The 11,179-nt window shown below is 42.7% G+C and overlaps 2 protein-coding genes across 2 annotated transcripts; one reads left to right on the top strand and one right to left on the bottom strand.

Moving 5' to 3' along the window:
• Positions 1-30: 30 nt before the first annotated feature.
• On the bottom strand, positions 31-4,291 carry borcs7 (BLOC-1 related complex subunit 7). Its single transcript, XM_035754167.2, has 5 exons — positions 3,899-4,291; positions 3,421-3,483; positions 3,259-3,302; positions 3,068-3,088; positions 31-2,955 (listed from the first exon to the last, which is right to left on the bottom strand). The coding sequence occupies exons 1-5, from the start codon at positions 4,028-4,030 to the stop codon at positions 2,904-2,906; spliced, it is 312 nt and encodes a 103-aa protein (XP_035610060.1). The 5' UTR covers positions 4,031-4,291; the 3' UTR covers positions 31-2,903.
• A 506-nt stretch (positions 4,292-4,797) lies between these two features.
• LOC118369634 (steroid 17-alpha-hydroxylase/17,20 lyase) lies at positions 4,798-8,022 on the top strand. The gene is made up of 7 exons (XM_035754164.2): positions 4,798-5,181; positions 5,446-5,584; positions 5,747-5,976; positions 6,080-6,166; positions 6,328-6,716; positions 6,809-6,912; positions 7,032-8,022. Exons 1-7 carry the CDS (start codon positions 4,867-4,869, stop codon positions 7,310-7,312), a joined length of 1,545 nt encoding a protein of 514 aa, XP_035610057.1. The 5' UTR covers positions 4,798-4,866; the 3' UTR covers positions 7,313-8,022.
• The last annotated feature ends 3,157 nt before the right edge of the window (positions 8,023-11,179 follow it).

Genomic DNA, 11,179 nt, shown 5'->3' with positions numbered 1-11,179 from the left:
TGATTGCAATTGAGGTATATGACATAGAAATAAGCAGGTCATTATACATTTATTTGTACTTTGCTTTACATTTCTTATGTCTTGTTTAATCAAAAATAGTGTCTGCACATTTGCTTCAGCAAACCTTTGGTAGGTGACAGGAGGTCTCTGTGCATATGAATCATTGCAGCCTGACAGGCCTTGGAGCTGATAAAGTGGCATTGTTCTTCCCTCAGCAAGAACATTCTCAAGGTTCCAGATCTTGGCTGGAGTAGTTGCATGGAGCTCAAATGGAGTGCTCGTCCCCAACACGCCAACCTCTCTAGAGCCCTCGAGTCGCACCACTTCTTTCCTAGTGTGCATGATATAGCACATGCACAATACACGAGACTTGCAACACTTTACTTGGCCCTTGTGAGAGTAGGTCATTGAGATGCAAACCTCCCCTTGACGACACTCAGGGTCACGGTCTAGGACAGCCAGCTGCTTAGCCTTCGAAGGTTGCTGATACTGTTGCCATGGCAGCCTCTTTTATGCCAAGTTTGAGGAAGTTTAAAGACCACTCACATTTCAATGGACCAAATGTACCCTGACTGCTAGCTCTAATACCACTATGAGCAAGCTAATCAAGGTTAAATGCGATATGCTTCCTTATTGAAATTGAATGACTTCTCATCCCTTATCCAAACTCTATCTACTACCCTGTGTACTCTCTAAAGCCCTATTTATACCTGGTTCTAACATTCATCCTTTGTCCTGATCTTGTCCACATTGTGATTGTACCAACATTTTTACAGGTGTAGATTAGGAGATGGAGCTTGTCTGGATATCGAAGAGGCCTGAACAGTAAAACCATTTAAATCATCATGATCCAGCTCTTTAAAATCATCAACAGGTGATGCAATTGATTTATGGCTTCAATGTGTCTTAAAATAAATATTATTTTGAAAGAATGAAATCATTTGCATACGAGGGACTAGGATATCTGGTCACAATGCAGACACAGTGGACAGGTAAGACATTTTACTACCAGATGTCGATACAATGGCTACAATGTGGACATACAGATAAAATGTATAGGTAAAATATCGACTTCAATATTTTCACAATAAATAGGCTAACGTCAATCAATATTAAGTATGTTCTAGATCCAGTGTAAAAAAACAATTCATATTGAAATTACATTATTCCGACCCCCGCCCCGCCCTACTGTGAAGGAAAATATTCTGATTTATACTTAGAACTTTTCCTGTTAAAACAATATCCCACATATACATATTATAATGTACACACACAAGGGTAAAAAAGTTTTTTAGACAAGTGCAAACTTCATGGGCCTTTTCCCAAGATGTCCTCACCTCCTGCGTCCTCTCACCTCCTTTTGCAAAAAGTCAAAGGTAATTGAGGAGAGTTGGTGTGGAAAGTGAATGTGGATGGAAAACCGCTTGCTTTAAATTGTATTTAACCTTTAACTAGGCAAGTCAGTTAAGAACAAATTCTTATTTACAATGACAGCCTAACCCAGCCAAACCTGGACAACACTGGGCCAATTGTGCACCACGCTATGGGACTCCCAATCACGGCCGGATGTGATTCAGCCTGGATTCGAACCAGGGACTGTAGTGTCGCCTCTTGCACTGAGATTCAATGCTTTAGACTGCTGCGCCACTCGGGAGACGACCCTTCTCCCCTCGCGCATCCTTAGGCAATGATGTTTACGGGGTTGATCCCAAAATAAGTATGTTAAGTGATTAAAAAAAGTTCAGTTGTGCAAGACATTTTATAGATAAAACAATGAGTGACATATATATTTTTTTGTGTGCATCTTTCTCCTCTGACAAAACAAAAGCTGATTCAAAGGTGTGGCCGGTTTTCTAAACTCTTCTGTTGTAGGATCCACGAGTATCCTCAATGAAAGGTAGGCGGGGGAGGACACTATTCTGTTTGCCTACTAATGAAATGACACACTCCTCAACCACTTATTGGTTTCCGGGTCACAGAGGGGAGGATGGTATTTTGCCCAAACAAGAATCTCCAATGGAGTAGGTCATTGGCCTGATGGTGCCTTCTGATGTCATTGGCCTCCCCCTTTGCTTGCAAGAATAAAGACCAAAAGAGGAAAGGCCACCAATTGAGATGTGCATTTAGTTAACTAAATCATGTGATAAATGAGCTAAAATGGAGACTGGAGTAGGGCTTTAATAAATAAGAGTCACTAATATGCAGGATAAGACCACCATATGCTGGTATGCATATTCATAAGAACAGCATGTACCTGGGGAGACTTCCAGGCAGCCTCCAGTCCAAAAGGCCAGGGGCTACATCAGGAAGGTGCAATGTTAGAGAACATTCTGATAGAATTTACCCTTCGCCAAGCACCACCCCAGAGTTTTGGCCAACCAATCGCAGTGCTCCAATGGAAAGCAACTGCTTTGGAGTGGGACACTTTATTCAAGCTCTCGTTTCAAACACATGAAAGCAGTGGAAAAATTTGATTTTTCTTCAAAAACGGATTAAATGGCTAAATAAGTGAACAGCGCACCAGGGGGTACTGCGATTCTTGTAATGTGGAGCCTGTTGGATTATTTTATACAAAATGATACATTTGTTACATTGTTAGCTCAGCTGGTTAGGTTCCTGTGAAGCAATTGTAATGACAGCCCACCACAACATACCTGAGAGTTCTGATTAGCAAGGGGTAGTCTGTGTTTAATTTCATTGTGTATTAAAAACACAGTTTGAGATCATTGTAAGGGGGGGGGGTTCTCCACTAGTTTCAATGAGGAATTGGGCTTCCCGGGAAATGTTGTCCCAAGGTTGCAGCGGGGGCGGGCGGGTCTGCACATATTTTCTCAGAAGAAGCAACATGGTAACACAGACAGGAGCAGCTCAAAGTCTTTCATTTAAGTGTCTCAGTGCACACTTCATTTCAGTAAATGCCTCAGTTGATCCTGAAGGTTTTTGGAGTGTTCCACACTGTGGAGAAAGCAATGGGAGATATGGTCGATTGCGTCATCGAGTAGTGTTATGACTGTATTTGGACAATGATGCAGGTCGACTAACAAACAAAGTTCATATTTTGACTTACTTCTTCTGGATGGCCTCTTGTCTGGAAGATAAAACAAAGAGTCATGTAAAGTATGATAGTCATCTCCCTAGTCAATGTTTATTATCCAAGCATAGCAATACACAAATGGCACATGAGAATCAATTCTGACTATCATGATTACCGGATGCACATTGGTCTATCTTGTCCAAAATAAACTGGGGATAACTTACTGATATTGCAAATGGGTGGTGATGATGGACATTTTTCTCAAACTCTGTAAAACAAACAAATTATGTTTTTGTAGTCCGACAATATCAGTGCTAGATCAGGGTGAACACAGTTCCTGTTAGTTGAGCTACTGTAGTGTGGACCTGGATCCCAGTACTACTTACATCCTCTGAGTGCAGAATGGCGTCCTCCTGAATGACCATGTTTCTGGCAGCCTGTCCCAGAAGCTGAAAGACACATTGAGTAAATAGTTTAAAGTGGCTTCCTTTCCTCACCTCCCTTCCCTTCATAAAGATATAGTAAGAAACTGGACCAGTGAGAATGGTAGCCATAGTTCCAGACATAAATGAAATAGGCAAGTGAAGTAGTTATGAAAATGACAAAAGGAATTTAGATAGTGGGTCGGGCATATTGAGATGCGCCCATCATGTGATGTAGCTGCTATACAAATGAGCTCGCTAGTTTTGTCCAGCCTCACTAGTTAACGTTAGCTAGACACAATAACCTTAGCTAGCTAACATCAGTTGGTCAGCGATTCTATGGCTTTTCTTGCTAGCTAGTTAACGTTAGCTGTCGTTGTGGGGCAACCAACCAAATGCAGCAAGGTCTCACAATAAGGTGCTAATCGATTTCCAGCTTTACCTCTTGACTCCGTGATCCCTTTAGCACCTGGCGAGTCAGGGCGATCACATCCCCGCTGCAGGAGCCCACTTTATCAGACAACAATCCTTTGACAGATTGACCAAACCGTGGTTGCGACTCCACGGAAGCCATTGCAGCAAAGATTTTTTTATAAACAAACAAGATAGACCACACAGTGTCGCGTTTCCAATCGCAGCAAATTAATCATAGTGGGCAGGACAAGCTTGGGGTTGTGCAGAGCCAAGCACAGGCTGGCAAGATCCTATTGGCACATTCTATGGATGTATTTGCATTTTCCAATAGGAAACGCCTACTTTGAAACTTTTGCAAAGGGTAAAGTCTACAAAACTTAGTCCACTTTGTTCGTAACAAATTCTAGTTTTGAGAAAGCTATCTTCTCCCACTGCTGGGCACTGGGCTTCCTCTTAGAAACGCAAACCGGATGCTTCAGATTTCTACATCCGGTGAACATCTGGCTCATTGTTCTATCGGTGATTGCAGTGTTATGACAACGGAATTGCAGCTTGTCATGAATACGCCCACTCTTAAACAGCCAAAACATCTTTGAAACCCCAGAAAATAATTGTCAAAAGTCCATTGCCATTATAAGGTTAGGCTATTGGTGTCTCTTGCCTATAATAGGCATTCCTTTATGCATAAAACAGTTAAAACACAGTTAAACAGTTAGTTAATTAATTAATTGTTGTATTTCGTTAGCCTATTATAGTCTATTTGCAACAATATATATTATTTTATCAAACATCTTTAGTGGGATTAATCCAAGTTAAACAAGCTTATCTTGTTTAAATTGGCATGAGCTGTTAAAGATATCTAAGCTTAAAATATGCAGGGTCAAGGTATGGCATTGAAGGAGCCGTATAAAACCCCTCTGCTCCTCAGTGCTGTTGCTATCGAAGTTCAGCGACGCTCTGATAACGACGCCAGCCCCTCTCGGCCCAACATACAGCATGGCGTGGTTTTTGTGCATGTGTGTATTCTCTGTGGTCGGGCTGGGTCTACTGCTCTTGCAGGTGAAACTTCGAAGGTCCCTGGAGACCAGAGGGGGCCCTCCGAGCCTGCCCGCGTTCCCACTCATCGGGAGCCTGTTGAGCCTGCGAAGCAATCAGCCACCGCATGTCCTCTTCCAGAAGCTGCAGCAGAAGTATGGACAGACCTATTCACTAATGATGGGCCCACACACAGTCATCCTTGTCAACCACCACCAGCACGCCAAAGAGGTCCTCCTTAAAAAGGGGAAAATCTTTGCAGGAAGACCCAGAACAGTGAGTGGTTATTTTTTATTGTTTTAACTTGTTTTATTCTATTCTATATGACAGAGACCATTTAAAGTCAGCCTGATCACTTATTTGCTTGTCTTTGATGCAAAATAACATTGATATAATTGTGCCTGAAATGTACATTAAAATAAATGTAATGTGTAATGCAGTGAATTTTTACAGTTAACATGTGTTACATAATCATTGATTGGCATTTCTCACTCCTTATGCTCTCCTAGCCTACATAATAAAATATTTGTTCTTAACAAGGTAACCACAGACCTGTTGACGAGGGACGGTAAAGATATTGCCTTTGCAGACTACGGTGCCACTTGGAGATTTCATCGTAAAACAGTGCATGGAGCCTTGTGTATGTTTGGTGAGGGCTCTGCCTCCATCGAGAAGATTAGTGAGTACCAAACAAAGTTTATATCCATTATAACAATTTGTTGTTGAATCTGACCTCTTTGATTCAGATGTACTGAGAAACCCTATCTGTCTCTGTCTCTGTGTCTCTCTGTCTCTGTCTCTGTCTCTCTCTCTCTGTCTCTCTCTCTCTCACTCTCTCCAGTCTGTAGGGAAGCTCTCTCCCTGTGTGACACTCTGCGAGAGTCAGGCAGTGCATCGTTGGACTTGTCCCCAGAGCTGACAAGAGCTGTCACCAACGTGGTCTGCTCTCTCTGCTTCAGCTCCTCCTATTGCCGCGGCGACCCCGAGTTTGAGGCCATGCTGCAGTTCAGCCAGGGCATCGTGGATACGGTCGCTAAGGACAGTCTGGTGGACATCTTCCCATGGCTACAGGTACAGTGCAACTTGTTGTTTATAGCCGCCTGGATGGAATGGACCAGTACATCTCTCAGGTTTCCTCAGTGCCTCTATACACGTCTTCTTTTCTCCCTCTTAGGTCTTCCCCAACGCAGACCTGCGTCTCCTAAAGCAGTGTGTGTCAATCAGAGACAAGCTGCTTCAGAAAAAATACGAGGAACACAAGGTAGGCTACAGCAGGTAGGTACAGTAGGTACTTTCCTCTATATAAATAGAATATAGATGAAAGTATCTATTGTACCTCATCATCTTTTATGAATATCAGGGAAATACCAGTTGCAGCAGGCCATGGTGTATGGCCGTGCTTTACGTTATCCTCCTCAACAGTCGGACTACAGCGATCATGAACAGAGAGACCTGCTGGACGCCCTGCTAAGGGCCAAACGCAGTGCTGAGAACAACAACACTGCCGAGATCACCATGGAGACCGTGGGCCTTAGTGAAGACCACCTGCTCATGACCGTGGGTGACATATTTGGAGCCGGAGTGGAAACCACATCAACAGTCCTAAAATGGGCAATTGCCTACCTCATCCACCATCCACAGGTACAAAAGCGAATTCAGGAGGAACTGGACAGTGTGGTGGGGGGAGACAGAACCCCCCAGCTCAGTGACAGGGGGAGCCTGCCCTACCTGGAAGCCACCATTAGAGAGGTGCTACGCATCCGGCCTGTTGCCCCTCTACTCATCCCCCATGTAGCCCAAACAGACACCAGGTACACACACATTACTTTTTTGATCTAAAGACGTTTCTTTGTACTGATAGCAAGTTCACTCTGTTCTGTTTCTGTATGTATTTAATTTGCAGTATTGGCAAGTTCACTGTTAGGAAAGGTGCTCGCATCATCATCAACTTGTGGTCCCTGCATCACGATGAGAAGGAGTGGAAGAACCCAGAGATGTTTGACCCTGGTGAGAATGTCTCAAGTTAATAGACTATTTATACCTCATTCTCTGTGTATTAGTGTCCTCAGTCCTCCCTGTGTCCTCAGTTTTCTGTGTCTCAGTCTTTCTCTCTTGTGTCTCCACAGGTCGCTTCCTGAACGAGGAGGGGACAGGTCTGTGCATCCCCTCGCCCAGCTACTTGCCGTTTGGGGCAGGGGTGAGAGTGTGTCTGGGGGAGGCGCTGGCTAAGATGGAGATCTTCCTCTTCCTCTCCTGGATCCTTCAGCGTTTAACTATGACCGTGTCCCCGGGCCAGCCACTGCCCAGCCTGGAAGGAAAGTTTGGGGTAGTCCTCCAGCCGGTCAAATACAAGGTCAATGCCACACCAAGAGCAGGCTGGGAGAAGAGCCATCTCCAGACCTCTTAGTAGACCCCCCCTCCACCCCCACCCTTACCGAATGACATGCATGGGTGTTAATGTTTAAACACTAATAGTGGTGCATTCGAATTGACCTTGGAATCTCATAGCTCCAGTTGGTCAAGTTGTGAAGATGATATAAATGCGTTCTAGTGCTTTTGAGGTTGGTACAACTCTACAATGAATTAGATTTTTAGCTAGAGAGCTAAGCAAGATAGTGTTGCTAATAATAAGTTGGTTAACTAGCTGACAATGCGTCAAACCAAAGACTGTATTGCTCAAAGTAGCTTCTTTATCCACATAGCTAAAGGCATTGTTTTACCATCTTCTGGTCGCAAAGGTGACAGGTCATTGATGAAACTTCAGAACTCGATGATACTCAGGTATCATCATTCTGGCCTGAGTTTCTCACTTGGAACTTGGAGGGCATTGACTTGGAGGGCATTGTACTGGCTATTTTGGAGTCGGGAACTCGTATTTCCACATTTCAGAGAGCTCTCGAATGCACCATAGAACATGGAAACAGGCGTGAACTAAGGTTGTGATATATTACGCAGAGACAGCCCTTGTAATGACTGCTATTTTTCACTGATGCATGTGTATTGATGTTGAACAATGCTGTATATTTTTTTGCCTTAATGAGCTGTACTAATGTATTCTCTGTTACTACTGTTTTACATAATACTGTCTTTTAGTGACGAATAAAAAATCATATAGCACTCTGTTGATGTTTGGTCAATAAAACTAACCACAGTATTTCCAGCTACAAAGAAAATCCAAGTGAGAGCGTATTCTTGCAGAGAAGTCCCCTTAGTGGCGCTGGCATCCTAACAATATACTGGCCTTCCAAGTAAGACACACTCACAAAATGGCCTCACTGACAAATAAATGTCAACAGCATAAAGCACATGTCATATTCAGCATTCTTTAATATCCATTCATTTGGCTGAGTTTTTGTACAAAAGATTATCAATGAAATATAAATTGCAATTTCCTTCAGCAGATGATAACAAAGAGAAAAAGATCAAAATCCAATTTAGCACCAATGGCTTCTTCAATTGGAAGAAATATATTGGTATTTTTCTAAAATAATACCGTATTTCTTCTAAAATACATTGAAATTCAAATAAAAAAATAACTGTCTCCACACCTTGTAATTGGATTTTCAACATTGCACAACCCACTTTTTTTAAGGGAACCTTAAGTTTACCATTTTTATTTTGAAAATAAAAACAAATTGCATTAACATAATTATTGGCACCCTGGAGCAAGTACTTGGTTGTCCACAGCCTTTGGCCAAGATAACTACCGAATAATGCTTCTTGTAGAATTTCTACTGCCAATTTGGCCCATTCTTCAGTTGCAAATTGTTCAATTCTTTAATGCTATTGTCAGATTTTGCCATAGGTATTAGATGAGAATCAGATCTGGTACAAAATTATCTGTATCCACAGTAAAACGAGTCGAATATTGACATGAAAGGCCGCTCAGCAAGGAAGAAGCTGCTGCTCCAAAACCTCAATAAAAAAGCAAGACTACGGTTTGCAACTGCACATGGGGACAAAGATCGTACTTTTTGGAGAAATGTCCTCTGGTCTGATGAAACAAAAATAGAACTGCTTGGCCATACTGACCATCGTTATGTTTGGAGGGAAAAATGGGACGCTTGTGTCGTGTCTTTACTATCATTAAATTGAAGACATAGTTTTCTCAAAGATTCTCTGCAATTAGTATAACCCGATTAGACTGATTAATCATGTAACTGTAATCAACTAGAAAGTCGGGGCACCAAGTAAAATATTCAGATTACAAGGTTATAATTTCCCAATATAACCTTTCAGATATTTTCATATCTGATCCATAGTCTTCTGATTAATTAATTATTTACTTTACCTCACGTTAGTCTCATTCCAAACGTTGTTAATTGTTGGTTATCTGCACGAACCCAGTCTTCACTATGAGTCATCCATACATCAATTGTCTTAAATCATTTATTTATTACTTTAGTAATTCACAGAAATGCATAAACAAAACAACAAAGTAAATATGGTTACCAGAAATGATAGGAAATGTGCCCTAGTGGGCTAAACCGGCATCGCGGCTTGGGTGACAAAATGGGGAGTGGGGGTCAGCTGAGAAGTCACTACAAAGTTGATAATTATAACAATTGAAATGCTAATCCTTTGCACATGAACGCTCACTCATTCGGGAACAATTACGTCCGTCCCCTCACCCCGACCTGGGCGCGAACCAGGTACGCTCTGCACATGTCAACAGTCACCCTCGAAGCATCGTTACCCGAAGCATCGTTACCCATCGCTCCACAAAAGCCACAGCCCTTGCAGAGCAAGGGGAACCACTACTTCAAGGTCTCAGAGCAAGTGACGTCACTGATGGAAACGCCACTAGCGCGCACCACCTCTAACTAGCTAGCCATTTCACATCGGCTACACAATTAATGTATATATTTACGCTCAGTGTGTCGTCTTGATCGCTGGTGAAAAGTTGTTTCTTTTGTAGAATTGTCCTTCTCTCTCCCTCTCTCTCTCTCTGTTGTGGTTAGAGTGGTTTGTTCAGAGTGACATTCCTTCATTCGTTATAGAATGGATGTTTTGGCGGTTGTCGTTCTTCGCGTTCAATGAAACCGAATGCCTAGCTGCAGACAAGTAATTAATATCAAAGACTTGTTCTTATTCTGTCGGTATCGATAGTCTAAGAGTTTAACCACGTGGTATGGTTAAAAGATTTAGCAATGGTCTGCAACCTTTGTCCCCTCCTAATGGAGAAAAACATGGTCTGGTGATAATTTCTCAAAGTTGGGTTTTATTCGGAATTGCAGAAAAGGGACTGTCCCAGGATGCCTGACCCTAACTGCTCAAATCAAAAGGGAATTGGATTTTCCTTCATTAAACAGTCCAAAATCACATTACACAATTTTACAAACAGTATCATACTCACTCATTCATCTTATACAACAATTAGATGTAAACCTCATATCTGAGGCTATTATATAAACAGCGTTATGGTAATGTGGCCACACCGTCTCCCATGAGCTACCCCAAGTTGTGACAAATGGACCAGTTCGTAGCTGGATTCTTCACCGATCTTTTATACTTTCCCCGGAACATGAAATTTGTTCGTACCTCAAGTTCTGCGAGGTGGAAGAAATTCCTTTGTTCTCTATGAAAATTCACTCTGCCTCTTATACTGTGTGGCCATGTGGCAGGGTCTTCTCAGGAATTTACGACCTCTCTCTGACCACAGCAGCCTAGTTGAAGGAGGCAGGGGGAGGCAGGGAGAGGGGGATGGGGCTTGCTGTACCCAAAGAGGGCAACGTCATGACACTTGCAAGCCGAAGAACACCATCCCAACTGTGAAGCACAGGGGTGGCAGCATCATGTTGTGAGGGTGCTTTGCTGTAGGAGGGACTGGTGCACTTCACAAAATAGATGGCATCATCAGGACGGAAAATGATGTGGATATATTGAATCAACATCTCAAGACATCAGTCAGGAAGTTAAAGCTTGGTCGCAAATGGGTCTTTCAAATGGATAATGACCCCAAACATACTTGCAAAGCTGTGGCAAAATGGCTTAAGGACAACAAAGTCAAGGTATTGGAGTGGCCATCACAAAGCCCTGACCTCAATCCTATAGAAAATTTGTGGGCAGAACTGAAAAGTTGTGTGCGAGCAAGGAGGCCTACAAACCTGACTCAGTTGCACCAGCTCTATCAGGAGGAATGGGCCAAAATTCACACAACTTTTTGTGGGAAGCTTGAGGAAGGCTACCCAAAAAATTAGACCCAAGTTCAACAATTTAAAGGCAATGCTACCGAATACTAATTGAGTGTATGTAAACTTCTGACCCACTGGGA

The sequence above is a fragment of the Oncorhynchus keta genome, chromosome 36 (assembly GCF_023373465.1).
Source record: "Oncorhynchus keta strain PuntledgeMale-10-30-2019 chromosome 36, Oket_V2, whole genome shotgun sequence".
Taxonomy (NCBI): domain Eukaryota; kingdom Metazoa; phylum Chordata; class Actinopteri; order Salmoniformes; family Salmonidae; genus Oncorhynchus; species Oncorhynchus keta.
This window is presented reverse-complemented; position numbering and strand designations above follow the sequence as displayed.

Excerpts from the sequence above, each read along its gene's own strand:
- borcs7 (XM_035754167.2), bottom strand. The coding sequence starts at position 4,030 with ATGGCTTCCGTGGAGTCGCAACCACGGTTTGGTCAATCTGTCAAAGGA. Across the intron at positions 3,484-3,898 it reads AGGGATCACGGAGTCAAGAG|CTTCTGGGACAGGCTGCCAG; the intron begins GTAAAGCTGGAA and ends TGTGTCTTTCAG. Across the intron at positions 3,089-3,258 it reads ACCACCCATTTGCAATATCA|ACAAGAGGCCATCCAGAAGA; the intron begins GTAAGTTATCCC and ends TTTATCTTCCAG.
- LOC118369634 (XM_035754164.2), top strand. The coding sequence starts at position 4,867 with ATGGCGTGGTTTTTGTGCATGTGTGTATTCTCTGTGGTCGGGCTGGGT. Across the intron at positions 5,585-5,746 it reads TGCCTCCATCGAGAAGATTA|TCTGTAGGGAAGCTCTCTCC; the intron begins GTGAGTACCAAA and ends CACTCTCTCCAG. Across the intron at positions 6,167-6,327 it reads AAAAATACGAGGAACACAAG|TCGGACTACAGCGATCATGA; the intron begins GTAGGCTACAGC and ends CCTCCTCAACAG.